Raw genomic sequence first — 25,466 nt, forward strand, 5'->3', positions numbered from 1 at the left:
TAAAAGGAAATTGGAATGTTAGAAACAGATTTTGTATCATAGAGATTACCATATTTCAGAGAATGTCTGCATTTAGGTAAAAAATAAAGTTTATATTCTCTCTCATAACAGTTAATTTTGTAAGATATATAGTCTCTCTAATCTGGTCCTAAACTGGGGGTGGGGTGGGGTGATTTTTTTACATTACATAAAGAAAATATACCCCTGCTCTCTTTCCTCCTCATTGTGTTTCATGTTGTCATGGCACCTTATTTCACTAGGTTTACGAATACAACTAGAAACTGAGGTTCTTTGGAAAAAAATCTCCTTACATGGGGAAGTGACGACACCCAATGGCCATATGTAGGCATTTTACACGGTCTACTCTTTTAATGATATTAGGAAATCAACACAATCATAGGATTTTAGAGCTGAAAGGGAACCTAAGAGATTACAGTTAATGAAGTCCTGAAAAAAAGAAATCATTCTAGTTGTTAAAGACACTGCACCCAAATAAGGGACAAATTGTTGCATTTACATTATTGCAATTAATAACTTGAAATCAACTGCCAGCTGTGGCATTCATAGTTCATATATTGCTAAGATAGAACAAGAATAAGCTGAGTTTAGCTAGACTGGTGAGAAAGAAATGAAATCGATTTAGAATATAGTTGAATAATTATAAAAATATTCAAGGAATACCAAGAGTGAGAGAGGAGTAAGTGGCATATTCTGCTCTGGCTTTCCAAGGATTTCTAGGAGCTAACAATGGCATGGTTATATAAGATGAGAACAAGAAGAACACAAAGATAGGGAGGGAGCTAAGTAGATCATCATGGAAATCATCACCTGGCATTTTAAAGCATCCTAATTTTCAATGGGGATCATCCCATTCAAGGAAATGATTATAAAACACAAAACAGCATATTTTCCATTATACTCACTGGATATTTAGTCTGCCAGTCAACAGGACACAAGTTATCTTGTATGATCCAGGGGTGGCTCAGCAGATGTTTCACAGAAATCCGTTTCTTTGGGTCCACCTAGTGGCCATTGAGAATTGGCCAGAGATTACCTTTTTCAAATGGATAAAACACTTTTCCTCCTAAGGGCTCAAACTTCATTCGAACAGTTAAAAACTTTATAATCACGAAAATGCCATGATGTAGTAGTCCTGGTATAAGATCTTCTGAAATGTGAATCCAGGCAAAAAACAAAACAAAACCCTATAGCAATCAATACTGGCTTATAAGTGCCTAACAATTAACTTTCTAAATATAGAAACTATTCATAAAGTTCAGCCAGTAAATCTATACTAACATACATTTTTGCCAAAAAATATATCCTTAGAAAATTCACTAGTTTTATATGTAGTCGTCGGCATTACATAAGATCACTTTTCCCAAAATCCAAACAGTTTTCAGATATAAGGATAATTGGGGTGGGGGGGCGGGGGTGGGGGGGTCAATCAGTAAGTATTACGTACCTATGATATGCCAAAAACTCTAGATAAAAAAGACAAAAATCAAACACTCTTTGGCCCACAAGGCATTTATATTCAAATCCAAGGGAACAAACACTTAACACATGAAAAAATGCCACCTAAAAGTGGGGAGCCCTAATAGTACGTAGAGGAAAGATGATGGTTTGAAAGGCCTCAGGTCAAAGGTAGCTCTTGAACTCAGCTTTGAAGAAAGCAGGGTTTTCAAGAGGTAGAGGTAAGGAGGTAAACAGTGAAGACAGCTTATATAAAGGCAAGGAGACATGAAATGTGTGTGAGGAACACCAAGAAAGCCATTTTAGCTGTGATGTAAAGTGCATAAAGGGAAGGCACATATAATAAGCCTAGAAAAGTAAGCTAGAATCAGACTGCAAAGGGCTTTCCGTGACAGAATTAGCAGAAAGATGGCATGGCCAAGGATGAGGTGTTCTCAGTCCTGCCATGAATAATTAATTGCATTTGCCCTACTTAAACATGATCAACCAGAAGTAGATTGTGACAAAGGAAGGAAATGGCAAATGAAAATGGATTCTGGATAGCACCAATAATGCCATGTTACATTGCTTTAATTCTGTTGCAATTTTTAATATTTCAAAACTAGTTCTAGAATGTTAATGATGGAAGGATCAAGTCTATCTTCCTGATCTAATGCTCAAATGTGAGTCCTTCATGATTTTTGGTGGGATAAACAGATAGGTTCAAATATAAGTACTCTGGATTTCCTCTTAGATAAAATAAAATATGCCCTATATTCAGTACCTGAAAGGATCAAGGTGATGCTCAGTACCTTTTAGACATGAGTAAGAATTATATTTTCCCAGAGGAAATCATGGCATAAGCCAAAGAAAATTTAGAGAGAAGCTTCCAAAACTGATAATTGTAAGTCCAAAGCTTTGATTTTGCTCACAGGTACTATTTTAGTTGACAATAAAGGAATTAAGTTCCTGAAAATTCTTATTTACAACCTACTAAGTATTTAATTGAATTCTCACAATAACTCTCAACAATTATTATGACCTTCATTGTATTTATGAGAAGGTAAAAGAGATGTTAAACGGCTTGACCAAGGTATTAAAACGGTATAATGGAGACACGGGAATCCAGGCCTCCTTTCTTCTGTCCCAAGTTTCTCTTTATTACACTACCCTGCTCTCTCTATTTCATATCATATATCAAATAAATAGATATGGAGATATAAAAAGGGAAGCAAGGATTTGGTGTAGAAAATAAATGTCAGAGAAGAAAAATGACATAGACACATGACAGAGGCTTCGAAAAACTAGTATATTTAATTAAATTTGGCAAAGAAATCCAATGAAGTTTGTGGTAAATGATATGGTAGAAATAAGGAAGGAGTCAATCATTTGAGGCTAAGGGAGAATAAGGATAGTCTATTAAAGATTTTATTGAGGAAAAGATTTAATGCAAACTGAAACACTTTCAAAAGAGTAGTGATCAGAAGTTACTTAAAAGTAAATTTTACCTGCAGCATTTGTTGAAGAAGTAGAATACTGCCAGGAGACAGCCATTTAGGAATGTCATATTTTCCTCGCTAAAGAAAACAGAGTTAAGGTAGGTTAGGTTTAATTATTCTCATCATATTTCCTGATCAATATATTGATTTGTTAAAAGTAAAAAGAAATAGTGCCAAGCTATGTGGCTCAATGGATAGAGAGTAAATAGTCTCCTCCTGAAGACAGTAGGTCCTGGTTTCAAATCTGACCTTAGACATTTACTAGGTAAGCGACAACTCTAATTAGATAAGTTACCTTACCCTAATTGCCTAACTAATATGTATATACATAAGATCCTCTCCTTCCCCATCACATTTTTAACCCCTCCCCACTCAGCTCCTCCCTCCATGGTGACATTGCACACTGATGCCAGTGGACATAGGCCATTAGAGATGACGTTATTCTGTAGCACCCACCCATGCCTGGAGTGCTACAGGATGGAAGTACTTCACCTCACCATCAGTATGAATGCAGTGGTACATTAATGAGAGTGCAAAGACTAGGTCTATTAGGTTTTCATAATGCCTGACATGATTTTCAGGCAAGAAATGATCAATTTTAGCATTACTTATTTTTTTAAGTTTGTAAACTTTAAACACAGTTCAATTCATAGTGAGAAGAAATGGCCTAGAAGTAAACTTGATAGCAAAGAAAAATGGGCCAGAATTTTAAAATAGTAGTGAATAATCCACAAAGTAGAACATGTATGTTGACTACAGGGGCATGTTATGGCATGAACAAAATTCCTGTTTCTTACAATCTATCTCTCCCTTTTGAGCATGGATGAGACATTAAATTAAAATACATATTCTATTAAGCTAAAACATTCTGGCAACCAGTTAAAATCAAAATTTGGAATCTGCCATTCAATAAAGGGAAAAATATTCATTCATTATAGGACAGGAAGTGACCTGTGATTTCACAGGTGTCAGGAGCAACCTATGAATAATGTCCTCTACTAAAGGCAGGTCAACTTACAATAATAGGGAGTTGTCTAGAGTACTAAGATATTAATCATCTATCAATATACCTAGAAGAACACATGTGTAGTCTTTAGAGACTCTAATTCTGGTAGACCACCAAAAGGTCTGGGGAACAAGTTTAAGCATTTCTGCAACTCTGTGATTCATCTCATATCTTACAGTCATCTTATAGTTCCTGGGGTTAGGAAGTCACAAAACCAAATTTAGACAAGGAAAGCAATCAAACTAGAACAATCCTCAGGGGTGGATCCTGAGGATCCCAGGAAGATGAACAAGGATGGGATGGGGCAGTAACCACTACTGGAGCTACCAGGATCCATAAATATAAGAGATATGCTTATCAATAATACCAGATTTAACTTAACTAGGCATAAATTGTTAAAACTTAATAGATCTTAAACTGTGAAGGAGTAATACTAGCAAATGAATTTAAAGAGCAGTGTGGTGAAATTTTATTAGCAGAGATGCCAAAAAGTAAAACACAGTCTCCAAGCCAAAAAGAAATAGATTTATCAAGGGAGGGCCAGCCTCACAATAAAGCCAGACAGGCAACCAAAGACCCAGAACCTTGTGAGTGGTCTCCTTATATAATAACCAAAACTTATACAAAAGATACAATAATTTTTCAGATATACTTATAGTTAACCAAGAATGAATCAAATAAAACAACAACAAAAAATAGAATAAAGGAGATGGAAAAATCAGATAACATGGGTGTGTTCAAACCACAACGTCACATGATAGAACTCAGGGTGGAGAAGTGTCAGAAAACTTTATGCCTGCTGTATGATTCTTCTTAGAAATGATTCTTTCAGAATTAAGTGATTACTATTTTTAGAAATATTTAGTACTTACAGGAATATTTAATACATTAACTGAAAACTAATTTAATTCCGAACTACTAAAAAATGCTGATCCTCTAAAATAAGAAAATGCTACCTATGGAATCATATGATTCAGATATAAAAAATATTCCATATAGAAATCAATTTGGAAAAATTGTTGATCTAATATGACAAACTGAATTTTGGAAAGTCTGCTGACACTGATGTAATCAGGAGGAGGGTAGGGGATTTCACATTCACAGTAGGTAAGCTATTACTACTCCATCTCAAAGATGAGAAAAGGGAAGTACATGGAGAGCGATTTGCCAATGGTCACACCACTAGTGAGTAGGAAAGCAGAACTTTTAACCCATACATTGCAATCCCACATCCAGTGTTCTTTCCACTAAAAAAAGAAAAAGAAGAGCTAGCATGTAATGGGACAGGATGGAGAGCAATTCTATCAAGAATAGGGTGATAAACACAAGAGGAGGGTAAAGGGCCCAGAACTGGAACATACGGTATGCTGTGAATCCATCTTGAATGTGTAACCTCCTTCAAACTCCTAAGTCCCTAAACAATCTGATTGAGTAGATATGCTTATGAGAAGTATATCTCTGATTATCAGATCTGCATAATCAAATTGTTTGCCTACTTGGGACCTTTCATTGAATGGCCAAGATGGAGTCACTCATGACAGGCCTGCTCCTCTGACACATGTATGCCAACCTTCTTCGGAATCGCAGTTGAAACCCAGGATGGTGAGGAAGCCTGGAGCCTGTTTGAGCACAAGTAAACAAGCAACTGCAAGTGACCCTCTAGTGGACAAGTGTGGCACTGCAGAATTCTTGCCTGCCATCAGCCCGGGCCTTCTTTCCCGGAGGGAGCTGCACAAAAGAGGGCTCCTCCACCAGCCGCGACAACATGAGGCAGAGTGTGTGACTCTGAGAGATTCCATCCATTTGAGGATGGGAGAAGTCAGGAATGATTCCTGGCCATGATCGTGTCTGAAGCGGACCTCGGAGGACGGGTAAAATTACAAAAGGCCCAAAGGGCTGGCAGAGCTGGTGTGGACGGGGACGATGCCAAGGAAAGGCACGCATGGAAGCAAAGTGCTGAGAACGCTCTGGAGACAAACCTTGTAGCCTAGTTCAGCTGCATGTGGGTTTCCTGGTCCTGTGCTTTCTCGCCTCGGGCTGCCTCGACTCTGGATACGTCCCCCCCGTTTCTGGAGTGCCCAGAAACTTGCACGCTAGAGATGTCCCCGTCACTAGCGAGTGTCTCCTTCCTGTGACAAGAGGCAGCAAGCTCCCTATAACGCCCTGGCCTTCGACAGGCCGGAGCAGCTCCCTGGAATGGGACTCCAGGCCGGAGAAGTCCCAGACAAAAGCTGGGCCGGGTCAGGAGGGCCCCTACCTCCTCTGGATCTCGGCTCGCGGCCAGGTCCAGCCGGCAGGATCTTTCTCTCTTCCACCCAGAGTACAGCGGGAGCCAGGCAGCGTCAGGGGCTTCCCCAGGTGAGCAGCAGGGCCCCTTCGTGCCGAAGCCCCAGGGCTACCGAACGCATGCTACAGACGGACACAGAGCCCAGGCCCGTGCTGGCCATGTCGGCTCAGGTGACGGTGGCCCTCCGCCTGGGGGTACCCTCGTGACCGCAGCCTGTGGCTTCTTCAGCGCGGCTGGCTGATAGGTCATCAACCGTGAAATCATCAATGTTACCAAAAGGGTTTGGAGTCCACCCACAGAGATGGCCTGGGACAATCCTGACACCCGGGGGGTCTCCGCGTCCAGAGAAAGCACTGTTGGGGTCCTCGTTCACGTCGGTGTACCTCGGCTTCTACTCTGGGGTTCTGCTCTTACAACAATCACTGATATGCAATTAGGTTTCGGGTAACAATAAAAAAATCTTTTAAAGCAAAGGACGTCTCACACAGATACTGGGCCCAACACACCCTTGTTTCACAGTGAACCAGAGTGGACCCCCTCCCCCACCCGGTCCCCACCCAGCCCCTCAGGTCACCTGGCGGCCAGGACCTAGAACAGCCCCACCCCTTCTCGTTTGGCCTAGAACCAGATGAGTCACCCAGGCCGAGCAGGAAGAGAGAGGTCGTGACCAGAACATAAAGGCTGGTCCGGGCTTTCCTCCTCTCCCAAGTCCCCCGGCCACAGGACTCCTCACACACTCCCCAGGCTTGTCCTGCCCCGTCTCTCCTCAAGAAGGCCTTCCTTCTCCCCACAGGGCCCTCGCGTAGCCCAGGCGGCCGTCACCTTTCCCAGAGACGGCCACAAACCCCCCTGTTCCAGCCATGGCGTTTCTGCCTCTCTCTCTCTCCCCGCTCCAACTCTGGCAGCTGGATCGCACACAAGTGCTAGTCTCCAAGCCGAGGGGTGCCCTCCGCCTTTGTCACGGCCTTCTGCGCTCCCCTTGTGCCTAAGCTGTGGGGTGTGCAGCCTCACCAGCACACTAAGGGGAGGAACAGACGAGGCCTGTGATGTCACTGGCAGAAGGCGCTCCCCCGTGAGGAGGCGCTCTCGGCCAGTGCCGGGCTGCCCTGGAGACCTCTGATCGGCAGCATCCAAAAAATGCAACCCCTAACAAGAAGGAGGAAGCTGGGTAACACAATGGATAGAGAGCCAGAGCTAGAGCCAGGGAGACGTGGGTTCAAATGTGACCTCAGATGCCATAACTGTGTGATCCTGGGCAAATGATTCGACCCTGTTTACTTAGCTTTTGCCCTTCTGTCTTAGGAGTTATTATTAAGAAAATAAAGGGGGGCGGGGGGAGCAGCTGGGTGGCTTAGTGGATGGAGAGGCAGGCCCAGAGACAGGAGGTCCTGGGTTCAAATGTGACCTCACACACTTTCTAGCTGCGTGACCCTGGGCAAGTCACTTAACCCCCATTACCTAGCCTTTACCACTTTTCTGCCTTGGAACCAATACATAGTATTAATTCTAAGATGGAAGGTAAAATGATGGATGGATGGATGGATGGATGGATGGATAGATAGATAGATAGATAGATAGATAGATAGATAGATAGATAGATAGATGGGCGGACGGACGGATGGACAGACAGATTAATGTGAAAAATAAACAAGAAGTAAGACTATGGCTATCACATGGAAAACACTAAACACCAGATAGTTCTCTGAATTACCACAACTCCAGTTTCCCCAGAATTCTTAGTTACAGGCAGCATGAACACAAGGGTCTTCACTAGCAAGACCCCAGTTCCACTCCAAGCTTTCACCTGAGGGTAAGACCCTCAGAATAAAAATATTTAAAGGGCCAAGAAGAACATTAAATAAAATGGACACACGAGGCACAACCTAAAACTAAAGCATGCTAAAGCTGTGGGCCTAGCTTCCAGTTTAAATTGACCAGGCACAGCAAACTCAGTGAATTCAAGGACCTCCACATTAGGAATATAATGTTCATTTTCTATCACTGAGAAAGGTAAGAGACGCTCTGGAAGTAAATCATCTTCCATTAGTATTTCATTTGTATTAGACTAAGTATATTTTATAATTTTAAAATAACTCACATAACCCAACATGTTCATTTTATTTTAAATTATAATTTAGAGTCACGAGAAAGCAACTGTACTCTTAAACTATCTTATTTGACTTTCATTTAATGAGTCATCTAAAGGCTTTGCTAATATTTGCATGCCAAGACCTGCAGTATATCAATGCTCATCTTTGAACACAGTTATGGCACATGAACATAGGTGAGGTTAATAAGATTAATACTCAGTCTAATTTATTAGTAGTCATGCTACAAATTGCAATTGAGCTTTAAGGTTAAAAATGCAGAAGATAAACAAAAGTAAGTCTGACTCAAACCAGAGTTACATACAGGACTGTCAAGTTTTGGTGGGTTTTCAATCAAACCAGGAAGCATTGAGTGAAGTGTTATTCCCAAGTGAGGAATTTTAGCACATTCTAGGCAAGGAAACATACTGCATGCAAGTGATACGACACCTTAATTAGATTCAACCAGCAGACTGTATTACATTGCGACTCGGAACAATAGTTCTCAGCTGAGATTACAATAAATTTCAAAATCTATAATGTGTGAAATTAAATTCCACAATAATGCATAAAAGTCCTAATTTGAATCAATTTTCAACTTGCAAAAACATGAAAACCTAAAAAACAAAATTCAAGATAGAAGAAACAAAGAATATGTAGTATTGGCAAATAATATTGATTAGGAAGGTTATATTTCTTCTGAACACATTCATCTTACTGCACATAAGTAAAAATTGAAAGGCCAAAATAAAATTAACTCATATTTTTAAAGTTAGCTTTCTAATTCACTAACATATTCTCTCTAAAGTGATCAAGTGACCAGCTAAGTTTGAGAGGGTTTTGTTTCTTCTTTTAAGGCAAAGATGGGAAATTTGCTTGTGAGTAACTATTTTTCATGATTATGCATTACTATCATAGCTGTAATTTTCAAAGGCAATTGACATACAAAAATGACTGTGAAGTTCAGTGGATTGAGTCAGGTCTAGAAATGGGAGGTCCTGGGTTCAAATCAAGCCTCAAACACTGTGTGTACCTGGGCAAGTCACTTAAGCCCTATTGCCTGGCCTTTACCATTCTTCTGCTTTTGAACCAATACTCAGTATTGATTTCAAGACAGACAGAAAAAAAGTGGATGTGCTAGAAGTCAAGAATTAATGCACAAAACATAATTTGTTGAGCGGAATGGGATTTTTTTTCAAATCTAGGTAGGTAGAAAAGCTATTAACTAGCCATTATCCGGTGGAAGGCACCAAGCTGGTAACCTGGGGAGTAACACTAGATACAGGATCACAAGATTTCGCATTGAAAGGCACCTTAGAGATCACTGAACCCAAACCTCTAATTTTATGCTTAAGGAAAGATCAGTGGAGAAGTACTTATGATGTGCTTGTGCTCGAGGCCCTGTGCCACAGCCCTGGACCTCAAGAAACTTATACTCTATCAGAGGAAGCAAACATGTCGTATCTAGCAAAGATACAAACGAGACAAGAGGCAAGAGTACGAGGAAGGCTCCTGCAGTTGGGAGAAGGGCAAGATCTGATGTGGCCTTTGTGGCTATCCCTGGTGGTCCTGTTTGTTGTTCCCTCAAACTCTGAAGCGCTCTTCCTCCGGGCTACAAAGACCTCATGGAACATGGTATTGAATTTCCTCATATCCATAACCACAGAGATCTCAATTCAGAGGTTAAGTAACAGCCATATAAGTACCTCCCACAGGCAGAGACCTGGGGAGATTAAAGACAGGGATTCTCTCCCGGTGAAGATCAGAGATGGGGAGCCTTTAAGAGTACCCAAACGGCAAGCCTTCCGCCTCATGTGAGAAATGTCCTCAGGTGTGTGGGGAGGGGGAGGGGAGCAGTCACCTAGGGCACTCATGCAATAGATTCAACATCAGGGCTCTAGGAGAAGACCAGAACAATCTACAGTAACCAAAAGCAAAGCTATTACAAGGCTTTATTCTACAAATGAATTATCACATGAATTGGAATGATCAGAATCACAATATTCATTGATATGGAAGCTGAATCATTTTTGCTCTTAGGCCTTCCCCTCTATTGAATTCAAAGACCACACTCCTTTTTACTGAGAATGTTTTTGGGTTTTTTTTAATCCTCAGCATCTGCCTTAGTATCAATTCTAAGAGAGAAAGGCAAGGACTAAACAAATGGAATTAAGTGACTTGCCCAGGGTCACACAGCTATGAAGTGTCTGAGGCAATGACTGAACCCAGGTCCTCCCAACTCCAAACCTGATCCTTTATCTACTGAGCCACCTCAATTGCCCAAGAATGATCTCTCAGTGATTAATATTTGAGACTGTGTTCTAGAAATTAGGAAACAAGATTCCAGTACCATAAACGTGACTACTGATAAGATTTTTGTATAATTAGAATCTGTTACCCTAAAAAACCTACAATTCTAGGCATCCCACTCTCTTCCTTACATGCTGACATAGGCAGGATATAAAATCTGTGGAGTTCCATCTCTCACTCTCTTGTCTTCCTTTCGCAGCTTTGGTGGAGCAGGCTTTTTGAGCAGGTAGAAAAACTTAAGTCACGTGGTTCTATTTTGTTAGACAATAAATTGTATAAAATATAATACTTGAAATACTGGACATTAATTTAAATCCTATACTTTGAGGAAGACCTCTAAAAGGATTCCTCAGTTCCATTCTCTTTCCCTACTTTGCATCCTACCGCTCCTTTATAGTGGGAAGGGGATAGTAGACTATTATCAACTATTATTGTCTTTCCATTTTCTAAACATGTTTTTGGTAGTATCCTTCTAACCTCACAATTGACAAAAGGAAATCCTCTAGATTTATTGTTTTCATGAATTTTAATCTAGAAAATCTCCTTCTATTTTAATCTTAAACAAAAATGACCTTTCAAGGAAAATGTGTTGCAGGGCATCCAGGTCCTTTTGATTCTACTCTAATATGCTATTAGAACATCCCTCTTCCATGAATGATGCATGTTCACTAACTATGTCTTTAGTTTCCTATCTATTCCTGATGTTTTCCTCCTACCCATAACCTCCTCATCAGCATTTAACAAAAAGAATCAAAGAAATGCTTCCTCATCAAAATACTACTTTTTCTGCTTTAAAATGACCACTCAAACACTTCCTTTTTAAAAACAAAATGCCCTTAGCAGGGCTAGGAGAAAGAAGCATACAACCTTATAACACAGGTACATCCTCAAAGAGTTTTTCTCTCTTCACAATGATTAGATTCTAACTAAAATTATCAATGTTGTTACTAACTGGAAAGTTGTAAGCTATGATTGGAAGACACAACATGCTTCAAGTCCATGAACTATGAAACAAGATTCAAAAGTTCAATTTCCCTTTATTAGTCATATTAGCCTCTAAGTTCCAGTTCAAAAATTAAATATGAATGTTTTTCTTTTTTTTTTTTAAACCCTCACCTTCCATCTTGGAGTCAATACTGTGTATTGGCTCCAAGGCAGAAGAGTGGTAAGGGCTAGGCAATGGGGGTCAAGTGACTTGCCCAGGGTCACACAGCTGGGAAGTGTCTAAGGCTGGATTTGAACCTAGGACCTCCTGTCTCTAGGCCTGGCTCTCAATCCACTGAGCCACCCAGCTGCCCCCATGAATGTTTTTCATTAGCTACTCTATGTCCTTCCTTTTCTGCTCCTTCCCTAACTAGAAACATGCTAAGCTTTCCATTACCTCTAAAAAACAAAAACAAACCCCAAATCCTCTTTCAGATCTGTTATTTCCTTCTTCAACATACCTTTCAGGAAGGAAGGAAAAAAGGAGGGAGGGAGGAAAGGAAAGAAGGAAGGAGGAAAGAAGGGGAAGGAGGAAAAGAAAGGAGGAAGGGGGAAGGAAAGAAGGGAAAGAAGGAAAGAAGGGAGGGAGTGAGGGAGGAAGATGGGAGAGAGGGAGGGAGAGAAGGAAGGAGGGAACAAGGAGGGAAGGAGGAAAATAAAGTGGGAAGGAGGGAAGGAAAGAAAGGGAAAGAAGGAAAGAAGGGAAGGAGGGAGGAAAGATAGAAAAGAGGGAGGGAGGGAGGGAGGGAGGGAGGAAGGGAGAAAGGAAGGAAGGAAGGAAGGAAGGAAGGAAGGAAGGAAGGAAGGAAGGAAGGAAGGAAGGAAGGAAGGAAGGAAGGAAGGAAGGAAGGAAGGAAGGAAGGAAGGAAGGAAGGAAGGAAGGAAGGAAGGAAGGAAGGAAGGAAGGAAGGAAGGAAGGAAGGAAGGAAGGAAGGAAGGAAGGAAGGAAGGAAGGAAGGAAGGAAGGAAGGAAGGAAGGAAGGAAGGAAGGAAGGTAAGTTACAACTGGAGCATCTATTTTCATGGTAAAGTGGGGTGGCAAGAGGTATTAGCTACGGAGCAAACTACAATTTAGCAGAAAATTTATGTAACAACATAACAAACATATTAGATACTGTCAAACTATGTTAAATTTTAAATAATATGAACTATTCATCATTACTTGGGTTTAAAAAAGATACAATTTTTACCAATTGATAATTTATTATTGTTTATTCTTCTGACATTTTACTCTCCCTCTTCCCCTTAACTAAGATAACATTAGCAGCTGGGTAGCTCAGTGGATTGAGAGCCAGGCCTAGAGACAGGAGGTCCTAGGTTCAAACCTGACCTCAGACACTTCCCGGCTGTGTGACCATGGACAAGTCACTTAACCCCCGTTGTCAAGTCCTTACTATTCTTCTGCCTTGGAACCAGTATACAGTATTGATTCCAAAATGGAAGGTAAGGGTTTAAAAAAAAAAGATAGCATTATCATAATCCATATTATCTGTGAGTCAAAGTATTAAGAGTAGACCTACTTTTGGTCAAGGTGGTGGAGTCACAATATTTCTTGCTTTGTAAAAGTAATTATTTATTCTTTTTTTTTTTTAATGGGGGACCTGGAGGTCCTCTTACCTTAAAGATGTGTATGGATTAACCAGCCCACAGTGATAGGAAGGAGGAACCATAGAGACAGGAAGTGAGGTAGAAAAGGGGTATTAAAAGGGGGCCAGCATGTGTTGGTGAGGTGGTCAGTTGCTGACAATTAGGGTTGGCAGTTGCTGGGAAGCTGGCTGCTGAGAGTGTGTTGGGTTGGTAGTTAGAGTTTAGTTGCTGGAATATTAAGGCGGGCCTAAGCTTACTGAGAAGGCTTTTTGGCTTTGGGGTTTTGGCCTGTTAGGTTTTTTTTTCCTTTCTTGAACTTTCTGGAACATGGCTAGTCTTTGTTTACAGACCTAATTGGGGTTGGATTAAACATTGATTGGGTTGGTTTTGATTGGGCTGAATTGGGTTGAAACTTCGTGGGGTAGTTGTTATTATAGGTAGATACAGGCAGTTTTAGGTAGCTATACGATAACTAATATAGACATTAGGAAATTTTCTTTCTCTACCTCTATTCTATATTTCTCTCCTTTTCTATATTCATTTTACTATATTCTTTTACTATCTCTATTTTTATTAAATTAAATTGTTAAAAGCTGCTCTCTTATTTTGTCAAAACTCCTAATTTAACTTTTATAGCTTCCCAATGCTACTTCCAGATTCCCCAACTAGCTCCATCCCTCAGCAACCTCTCCTCCTTTGAAATCCAAATTTATCAACCAATCTAGATGCTGCTTACTGTTACCTGCCAATCTAACTCAAATAATTCAACCCTTATTCACATTAATCAGGACCTACCTATACACAGGAATGGTCATTTTCTTGATTTTGCCATTATCCACAAGTATTCCACTTCCATGTTCTAAAAGCCCAAATTTCCTTTACCTAATCATAATCTTTTATTTTTCCATCTCTCTTTATGCATTCCTCTCCCTAACCCTCTTCTTGATCTTCTTCATGACCACGAAACCCTCCATGTCTCAGGACTATTTCAGGCCACATTCTGTTATGGCTTCATCAACCTTCTTCTATCCTACTCATCTCACATTGTCTTTGATATCATCAATATACTCCTTCACATTAGACTCAGAAGATTAGGTGCCCCTTCTACTTGCTAAAGCCAACCTCTTTCTTTCTAGCCAATGTAGGAATTTGTTTTGTCTGATTATGCATAAATACACATATTCTTTTCTTTTCCCCAAGAGTGAGAGGAAAAGAAGATAATAGAAAGAAAAAAGTCATCTACAGTTGGTGCTTATACTTCCTCTCATCTGTAAAGATAATTTTAGGGTTGTGACTTAAAATCTAGATTTAATTGGTCACCGGGGAAATCCCAAATAAAATATCCCAAGTCAGTCTGGAAATTTATGGTAATTTAATTAATATAGAGGGAGGGAATTTAAGAAGGAGGGAAGAGGATATAGGATTTCTCCTGCCTGGCCTGTGCCAGGGAGTTTTTAAATCCCCGCCTGTAGGTCTCTGAAGAAGATTAGAGACTTCTAAGAGGATAAAGTTGGAAAGTAAAGGCAGAAATTTCAGCCAGAAACTCACCACCGAACCAGACAGTCCCTTAACCTCAAAAGCCTAGACCTTACCACTCTTCTGCCTTGGAACCAAAATTTAGTATCCAATCTATGACAGAAGGCAGGAGTTTAAAAAATTTTCAACTAAAATACCACCTCCTAAAGGAGGCCTTTCTCATACCCATTTCCAACCCACAAGCTAGGGATGCCCTCTCCTTAAGACTATTTCCCATCTACATTGTATTTATCATGTAAGTAATAAATTACATATGAAGGTCTCTTCCATTAGAATGGAAGCTCCTTCACACAGTGCCTGGCACAGAATAAGCCCTTCATAAATATTTGTTGTATGGCTCAGTGAAAAGGGAATTTATCCTTTTCCCCTTTTCAACTATGGGTACCTGATGTGAGTTTGAACTCAGGCCAGAAGTGAAGACTGTGTGAAGAAAATCACTGGATAAATTTAGTCACAAGGGCAGAACAACAGCCAGAAAAATAAAGAAAAGCAGCCAAGAATATCAAGAGACAACAGAGCGATTTCCCAAGCACTGTCCCCTGGGTGGACCAGGCAAATTAGAAAACTATGGTTGGTTCCTGAGATGTGATGTATGAGATTTAATGGGAAGAGAAAAGACTTTATAAAGGTGAGGCAAGGAGGAAGTAGACAACTGATGTGCCTATTGTTGATGCTGATTGGACCTATGATGTGTGTAGCGAGGAAGCCCAAAATGGCAGCCACACATTAGCCAGCTAAGTACCCTTTATATCCCTTTCCTATTTTTCCCTCTTTTCCTCCTACTACTTTTGATTAAATTAATAATATACATCCAGTTTCCTAATGTTAATCCTCATAGCTCTAATTGTTCATAGGTTTGTTTTTTAAGATCAAACTTAAGTGTGCCTCTTTACAACTTCCACCTAATACCCAGTAAAATGTAAGCTTCTGGAGTAACAAAGATTCACATTTACATCCTTACATCCTATATTCCCAGAACTTAGCACAGTGCCTGGAAGAGAGCAGATATTTAATAATGCTAATTGAGCCTAGCTATGTGACCCTGGGCAAGTCACTTAGCCCCCATTGCCTAGCCTTTACCACTCTTCTGTCTTGGAACCAATATAGAGTATTGATTCTAAGAGGGAAGGTAAGAGTTTTAAAAAAATTTTTTTTCTAAATATTGCTTACTGATGATTGCATGCTCTGACTTCTACTTCCTTGGGCCAAGCAGGGCAAGTCCAATCTCTTCTCCAAATAACAGCTCATCAAATACTTGAACATGAGCTATCATGTTTTATTTAACACCCTGTTAACTTCTCTGAGGTAAACATGTCTAGTTCCTTAAACTACTGCAAGTATGGTATGATCTCAAGGCTAATTGGTGTCCTAGTTTCCCTATGCTGGGAAAGAAAGAGAAAAGAAAACCAGAAAACTTGAATGTGAATTCAGAACCTTGAAGTTCCTAAAGGAAAATTGAAATAGAAAGATCAGATCGATCTTCCTCTCATCACTGTTCTAAATCCCTGCCAACTTCAGTTTTTAAGAGGATAAATTAAGACAGCTCATGCAAAAGAAAAGGAGACAATTAAGGCTAGGAGATAGCAGGGCCAAGAATAAGAATCCCATGTGAGTTTTCTCCAACGAAGATCAACAATCAGGCTGAGCAGGGACCAGAAGGCTAACTCTCTTCTCTTCTCTTCCCCCAAGACGCAACACAGATCAGAAAGGCTCTACTCACAAAACAAAGGATAGAAAATGTGGTGCTCTTATATTAGGATTTAATAATGTCTTATACAGACCCATGCAATAAAAGCAATAAAATGCCAGCTGTACCAACTGGCAAGAATAATTTTAATCACATGCTTATAATACTTGAGAGATAGAAGGGAACTTTGAGGTTAACTGCAATGCAATCTGATCTCTTAAAGATTAAGAAACTGAAGCCAAGAGGCCTTAAAAGCTAAATACTTAATTAAAACTAATAAGTAGAAAAGGTAGGATTTGAACCAAGATCCTCTGATTCTAAATCCAGTGCTCACTCCACTAAAGTACGTCTAAAGAAATCCATTACACTGTCCATTTTCTTGGAACTCTTAACACTTATTTTCCAAAGAAAAGAACAGAAAAAAAAATGTGTCAGAAAGCTTAAAATAATGAAATACCTTTTCGGTACCAATAAACACTTTGATGATAAGAAAATATACAGAAAGGGATAAAGTTGATTGCCTAATGTTTTATGAAACTGCAGCAGGGCCCATATAAAAGGGAAAACTCCTGACAGAGTGAAGTCAGTGATCATAATGCTTCTCTTTTCTATATTATTCCATTCACATAGCAGCAGCTGGTTTTTTACAAAGCTCAAATTTTTACTTCCTGAAATAAGGCATTACAGGAGTAGCTAGAGTGGCCACCAATTCTTTGAGGATGTCTCTGGTCCCTGCTGCTGTATTAAGGGACTTGGTTGCTTCTGGAACACTACCAGATGTCATGAGTCTGTACTCCACTTTACCTCCACCCCTTTTCAAGTATCAGCAGGCCCAGAGGGTTTCAACAAAGAAGTGATAGCAGATGCTGCTGCAGCTCTTCTTATAGCTTCCCAGCTGTGAGGATGTTGAGCTCTCTAGCCTTAGAGACACTATTCCAACTCTGGTCCCTCCCACATTTTGTAGCTTTAATTTGCATTAACTGTATTAATTTCAAACCTCACTGTAATAGATGGGAAACCAATAAAGCAAGAGAAAAATCTAAGGTGAGGCTCTTAGCACCATGTGTTAACTGGGAAGGAAGTTAACAGGTTGCCGATTTGACCATCTGGGTCGGCTGCCTTCCACACTACCTTTCGGCTTCCTGAGAACAGGGTTTTTCTAAATCAAATCTTCCCTGCCACAACTAATAGAACACTAGGACTTGGCCTAGCAAAAATAATAGAAATGCAGAGCCAGAGCAAAAGAGAAAGAGAATAAGAGTAACAATTCACTTTTTGCTTCAAACTCCATTTTTTCCAGGAAAAAAAAATACAAATACACTAACACAGAGACATCGATACCAGAGGCAGTAATGCACCAGCCTTAGATGAAGCTCTGGGCTCCATGCTTCAATCCTATGCCCAGAGAAATTGCCCTGCTTGTTTGATCCTTTTATGCTACCAGAAAGGATTCTTCTCCCTTCTAAATCTTACGTTTTTTCCGACTTGAGTATGAGAATCACAGATGTTTAGATAACACTTTCTCATTTAACAGACGAAAAATCTGAAGTGCACTGGAGTTTAGGTGTTCAAGGCCAAAGTCCAATTAGCTGTAGAACCACGACTCCTTACTCCCTACCAAGGGCCCAGGGCATATTTAATTTTTTTCCCTCTTTAACTAACATTCAAGCATACCTCAAGATATTGTGGGTTTGGTTCTAGACCACTGCAATAAAGCAAGTCACATGAATTTTTCAGTTTGCTAGTGTATATTAATGTTATGTATACTATAGTGTAGTTTATTTAGCATGAAATGGCATTGTCTAAAAAAAAGTACATACCTTAATTTTTAAAATATTTTATTGCTAAAAAATGCTAACCATCATCTGAGCCTTCAATGAGATGTAATCTTTTTTGCAGGTCTTCCCCCTGATTGTTGATGACTGCTGACTGATCGGGGTGGTGATAACTGGAGATTGGAGTGCCTGTGCTAATTTCTTGAAATCAGACAGCGGTGAAGTTTGCCACACTGATTGACTCTTCTTTTCATCAAAGATTTCTCTGTAGTATAAGATGCTACCCACAGTAGAACTTTCAAAAATAGAGCCAAACCCTTATTAATAACAAAACTAATGGAAATCACATAATTATCTCAATAAATGCAAAAAAAAGCCTTCAACATTATAAGATCCATTCCCAATAAAAACACTAGAAAGGGGGTGGGGGCAGCTGGGTAGCTCAGTGGATGGAGAGTCAGGCCTAGAGATGGGAGGTCCTCGGTTCAAATCTGGCCTCAGATACTTCCTACCTGTGTGACCCTGGGCAAGTCACTTAACCCCCATTGCCTAGCCCTTACCACTCTTCTACCTTGGAACCAATACACAGTATTGATTACAAAATGGCAGGTAAGGGTTTGAAAAACAAAACAAAACACTAGAAAGCACAGGAATAAATGAGGGAAACCATCAGCAAGTATCATCTGCAATGGGGATAAACTAGAAGCATTGCCAAAAGACCAGACATGAAACAAGGAAGTCCATTATCACCACTATTATTTAATATTGTACTAGAAATGCTAGCTTTATCAATAGAAAAAAAAATGGAAGGAATACAATGAAGGAACTAAACTATCACCCTGCAGATGATATACTTAGAATCCTCAAGAAAAACTAGTTGAAATAATTAATAACTTTAGTAAAGTTGCAGGATACAAAATAAATCCAAACAAATCATGAACATTTCTATTTATTAACAACAAAGTCCAGCAGCAAAAAGCAGATAGAGAAACTATTTAAAATCACTCTAGACAATATAAAATACTTGAGAATCTACTCGCCAATACAAACATAGGAATTACATGAACACAATTACAAAACACACAAATAAAATCTGTTGTAAACAACTGGAAAAATATTCATTGTTCATTGATAAGTCAAGCTAATATAATAAAAATGACAATTCTATCTAAACTAAATTAATTATTCAGTGCTATACCAAACTAACAAAAAATTATTTTAAAAACCTAGAAAAATAATAACAAAATTCATCTGGAGGAACAAAAGATCAAGAATATCAAGGTAATTAATGAAAAAAATGTGAAGAAAGATGGCCTTGTAGTACCAGATCTCAAACTGTTACAGAAGTAACCATCAAAAATCAAATCAATTCTCTCAAACTCTGCCACTGCTTTAAGAACTAAGTTTATGAAATATTCTTCAATATTGTTGTCTCTCAGAGAATAAGGAGGTCCAAGGGCAGGGAGAAAGATGAGGAACAATCAGAACATACACAACATTTATCAGTTTTTAGTTCACTCTAATATCTGAGCATAGTTCATGGCAACCAAACAATTACAACAGTAACATCAAAGATCGCAGATCATCATAATTGATATAATAACAAAGAAGTCTGAAATATTTTGAGAATTGCCAAAATGTGACTTAGAGAAATGATATGAGCAAAATGGCGCCAATAAATTTGCTTAACACAGGTTTGCCACAAGCTTTCAATTTGTTTAAAAAAAATTTTTTAATTTTTAAAAAATTTTTAAAAATTTAAAAAACAACAAAATATCTGTAAAGCACAATAACATGAAGCACAATAAAATGAGGTATGCCTGTACTTCGATGATCAGTGATCCCATTAGCATTCCCGACACCATTACTGATTTCAACCTATCCACACCTTCTCATACTATGAAAAATTTGTCCACATGTGCCCAAAGTAAAACCTCTGTAGAGAATCTACCCAACATGCTAAAGTCCTTCTAGGACTCAGGTCTTTTAGCATTTCCTGGAGACCAGTGGAACAATCAGGTTGCCCATCTGTGATCCTGCCCCACTAATTTTGTGATAGCTCACACTACTTTACTAATCACACTTAGGAATACAAAAATTTTCTCAAAAATCAAATTATATGAATGAGAACTGATAAAAAGAAAACACCAAAGAAATGTATGATCTTAATCACACCTAGGAGCTAAAAATAATAAGAATTGTTCAAGGATAATCATTTTGATTTTATCATTTTTACCATCAAAAACTCTGGAAATTCAGCTCCAAGAGTGGGAGAGGGAAGAAAGGAGGGAGACAATATGGATTATATAACTTTCGAAAACATGTGGAAATTTATTAAATTTTTTTTAATTAAATTGCATCGTTATTCATAAAAAAAGACTTTGACATTCTACTTTCTTATCCTAACCCATCATTCTGTTTTTACCTATTTCTCATCTCTCCTATTCTTCATCTTAATGAAAACCTTCTAACTCCTCAGCTACCTCTGATTACTTTCTTCCTTTCCCAATATTTACTTTATAAGGTAACTGGTTCAGTTACACATTTTTCCTCTTATCTTCAAATCCCTTTCTGCCCCCCACCAACTTCATCTTATTGATGTTTGTGATTTTAAAAGCTCTTCACAGGATTACTCCCACCATCCTCTTCTTCTATACCTCTCATGCACATGAACTGAACTGACTATAATCACCACAAATGTATGTTTTGTTTTGTTTTTACCTAAACTGGACCCGCATTGAAACAAGACAATCCTCTTATTCTTCCCTAATTGTCACTCTATCCTACTGCCAAAAAAAGGTTGTTTGAAATCTCTATCTCCTCAAATCTCCTAAAACAATAATCCTCTTATAGTTAAGGACTTTGTCCATACTTTACACAAAAAGGAGGCCAAAAGTGCTTGTAAATCAGCTTAACTATCTAACACTTGGACCGAGTAGTTAAGTAGAAAAAAAAATGGGAGCCAAGGGAAAATCTAATTAGAATATATAATTATTTCAATTTCTTATAAAGAATGATGGAAGATTACAAACAGTATCACCTCACAAGAAGCAATGAAGGTAAAGACAAGTTTCCCAAAAGTTTGGCAAGGTTATCAGTTAATACAGATCATTCCAAAAGCATCATGGATGAAACTTGAAAAATGATTGGGGTGAGACAGCCAAACACTCAGCAGCGGCAGTACTGAATTCAATCTAGCAATCAGTATAGAGAATGTATACGGCCAAAGAAGGCAAAGAGGAGAGGAGAGCAGGCCAAACACAAAATTCTAATCCAAGAACTGGGGTTGATAATATGAAAGAGAATAGAACATTAATCAATGAAAAAATGAGTCTAAGAAACAAACCCAGAAAATATTAACCTGACAACAAATATAATAAGAGCCTCAGAAAAGCACAGGGCTGGACATAAGAATAAGAGATGCTTGACGATAAGAATCAAGATACACAAAGATGACAAAATGAGAGTTTGAAGTGAAAATTTGAAAGAATAAATGGTTTAGAACAGAATCTTGTACAAGTAGATTCCCTAAACAATAGAAGAATAAACTGCAATAATTCCACAAGACAAGAAATATTAGAACATAAGTAAAGGATTGAACAAATTTTCTTATGTGAGGTTCCCACACACCCAGAAAAAAAGTAAAAAGAATTTAAGAAATCGACTGACTCCCACAAAGATATGAACAAATCAAAATCCAAGAAAACATAAAACTAATAAAAGAAAGCTGACAGATTTAGAATCAAATGTTAAGTGAAAAGAGAAACAATTAATCTTCCCCTGAAAAACACTTCAAAGCAAAAATACTGAGGAAATGTCACAGCCAAAAATCCAAAGCTAACAAATTTCTTCTGAGATATATACAATCCTAATACAAAAAATAGTGGTAGTAGTAGTCTCTCAGTGACTGAGAATGACAATTGTCTTTGTGCATTATCATCTATTGATGTACCCTCATGTGGCTTTGAAAAAAATAGGAAGGAATAAAGCACAAATATAAAGCTAAAGAACAATTAATCCTTAGTGCATGTCAAAAATACTGAATAAAATATTAACAAAGAAGGTATATATTAAAAAAAGTAAACACTATGACCAGATTGGATTTGTACCAGGAATGTAAGGTTGGTTAATATTAAGAAAACTACAAACATTATACACAATACAAACAACAAAAATCAATAAATTATTTTTGATACAGCACAACTTCATGTTAAAAGTAATTAAAAGCACAAATGGTCCATTTTTAATAAATAATATCTATAAAAACAAGAAGTAGAAACACTAAAAAGTTTTCTAATAAAATCAAAGATAAAAGAAGTATGTCTATTATTCCCTTTATTTGATATAGTTCTAAAAAAAGCTATAGAAATAAAAGAGAATAAAATAGAGGATGTAAGCATTAGTTAAAAAAGAAACAAAATCGGGGGCAGCTGGGTAGCTCAGTGGATTGAGAGCCAGGCCTAGAGATGGGAGGTCCTAGGTTCAAATCTGGCCTCAGACACTTCCCAGTTGTGTGACCCTGGGCAAGTCCCTTGACCCCCCATTGCCTAGCCCTTACCACTCTTCTGCCTTGGAACCAATACACACTATTGACTCCAAGATGGAAGGTAAAGAGTTAAAAAAAGAATTATCAATTTTTGCAGATGATGAGATGTTTTACTTAGAGAACCCTTAGAGAGACAATAGAAAATTAACTGAAACAATAACTTCAGTAAAGTAGCAGGAGATCAAAAAAGTGCACAAAATCATCAACCTGAAGAAAATTCATTAGGAAGAAATAGAAAAAGAAATTTCATTCAAAGTAGGTACAAAATATCTGGGAGTCTAGCTACCAAATTACCATCAGGAATTATAGTACAATTACAAAACAATCATTATAAAAATAAACACTGGGGCAAGAATTCAATATTTGACAAAAACTACTGAGAAAATTGGAAAGCAGACCGGAAGAAATTAGAATTAGTCCAACAGGTCACACAAAGTAGAAACATGACACTGTAGCAAGGGAAGGTAGAAGTTGTAAGAATGATTGGCAGGTCTTAAGACTTAGAATCTTTCTTGAGCTGGTTGGATTAGAGTTCCAAGGAGCAGTTTCCAATTGATTCAGTCTGGAGCTGAAAGGGAAGAACAAACCACCTATCAAGCAACTGGTCTTTGAGGATCAACTGGATGAGGGTGAGAGGAAAATCTCCAGTATTCCTGGTGGACAGATTGACTGGGGAAAAGAACTCTTGATCTTGCTGGGACTGTCTGAGGACACCACAACTGGGATTCCTGATAACTGACCAACCATTGACTCTGTGTGCGAGATTCTGGGTTTACTGTGGAATTTATTCTTAATAGTCTTTAGTCGAGATAGTTAGAGAGTGTAAGCTTAGATAGTCAAGTATAGTGGGTAAAAAGTCAGATGCTACCCTTCCCTTTATTCCTTCCCCAACATCTTCCCCTTCTCTGTTAATAAACTCAAGTTATTTAAATGTGATTTTTCCCTTGTGTATAAACCCTTTCCCCTTTCCTAAAATCCCCATAACCACATAGATATAAAAGGTCCTATCATAATTTAAATATAGGAGAAGGCAAGAAAGAATCCTGAATAACTATGGATAGGAAAAGAATTCTTGAACCAACAAGAGACCTCTATCCTGTCTTGGACCACAGGAGATAAGCCTGGCAATGGAGATTACAACAATTTGAAAAGTTTTTTTGCACCAACAAAAGCAATTCAGATAAAGTAAAGAGAAGGGAGAGCACTTACTTGGAGAAAAAAAATCTTTTAAACAAATTTCTCTGATAAAAGTCTAATAATCAACATCTATAAGGAATTGTCAAAACTCAAAATTAAATGGTCAAAATATATGAACAGGCAATTTTAAAAAAGGCAAATTATCAACAACCATATAAAAAATGCTCCAAGCACTAATAATAAAAGAAATGAAAATTTAAACAATCAAAAGAGGCAAAAGACTATTCTTGCACTCAAGGTGCTTACAACATAAAGTAGGAGACAAAATAAAAACAGATATATACAAGGCAAACCATATAGAGGAAATATTGGAAATAATTACAGGGTGAAAAAAAGAGAAAATAGCACTAGAATTAAGTGTTGGGACAGGATCCCTGTCAAAGATGGGATTGTAGTCGGAACTTAAAGGAAGCCAATGAAGTCAGTAAGTAGAGGTGAAGAGAGAAAGCATCCCAAGCATGGGGACAGTCAGAGAAAATGTCCAGAGTAGAGAGATGAAATGTCTTCTTTGTGGAAAAGCAGGAGACCAGCATCACTGGCTCAGAGAGTACAGGGCAGGGAGCAAGTGAAAGAAGACTGAAAAGGGAGGAGGGTACTACGTTATAAAGGACTTTGAATGTCAATGCAGCGTTGTGTACTTGATCGTGGAGGCAATAGGGAGTCACCAGAGTTTATTGAATAGAGGAATGATATAGTCAGACAGGTGCTTTAGTCACTTTGGTGGCTGAATGAGGGACGGGATGAAGTGGAGAGAGACTTGGGGTAGGCTGACTCACCCACAGGCTACTGCAGTAGGCCAGGTGTGAGATAGCCAATGAAGGAGTAGAGAGGATACTGAAAATAAATGCAAGTGGAATGACAGAGAGGGCAATCTGTTGGAGGAGATGGAATGGGATCAGAGGTTAGCCTTGGAAAGGAATATGGCCACATTACCATGTCAGACAGTGGTGAAGGAGCAAAAAGAACCTGGGCAATAGGAAATGAGGAAGACGTAGCTCACAGTGAATGGCCTCAATGGTTTCTGTGAAATCTGGCACCAGGTTCTCAGCTGAGAGGGTGGAAGGAAAGAGTCAGAGGAGGTTGGAGGAAGGGTGGTACAGCTTAGAAAAGCCAAAGTGGAGATACCAAGCCAAGAAGGGAGATAAAGGATTGCCTATACACTGAGAGGTTCCCTCATACCTATCAAATTAATAAAATTGAGAAAAAATGAAATTTGTTGGAGAAACAAATAAAGGAGAGATGCTAACATACTGTTAGTGGACTGTGAATTGATACAACCCCTCTGAAAAGCAATTTGGATCTATAACCAAAATAACACTGAACTGTTCCTATGCTTTGACTAAGCAATACCCAACTGTGACATATTCCAGAGATCAAAGAAAAATAAAAACATTTATAGCAGCAATTTTTTTATAGCAAAGCTCTAGAAATAAAAATAAGGTACATTTTTTGGGAATGGCCAAACAAATTCTGATATATAAACATAATGGAAAATATCATTGGGCTCTAA

General features: G+C 38.7%; 1 protein-coding gene across 3 annotated transcripts in view; it reads right to left on the reverse strand.

The window, feature by feature from the left end:
- MELK (maternal embryonic leucine zipper kinase) overlaps positions 1–25,466 on the reverse strand; it is an 89,900-nt gene that overhangs the window by 23,869 nt on the left and 40,565 nt on the right. For all 3 annotated transcript variants that reach the window (XM_056806720.1, XM_007497994.3, XM_007497995.3), the window contains 2 exons: positions 2,964–3,032; positions 924–1,022 (listed from right to left, as the gene is read on the reverse strand). In XM_056806720.1, the coding sequence (XP_056662698.1) occupies positions 924–1,022; positions 2,964–3,032 (168 nt within the window). The remainder of the gene's footprint in view (positions 1–923; positions 1,023–2,963; positions 3,033–25,466) is intronic.

Source organism: Monodelphis domestica, chromosome 7, assembly GCF_027887165.1.
Source record: "Monodelphis domestica isolate mMonDom1 chromosome 7, mMonDom1.pri, whole genome shotgun sequence".
In the NCBI taxonomy this organism is placed as follows: domain Eukaryota; kingdom Metazoa; phylum Chordata; class Mammalia; order Didelphimorphia; family Didelphidae; genus Monodelphis; species Monodelphis domestica.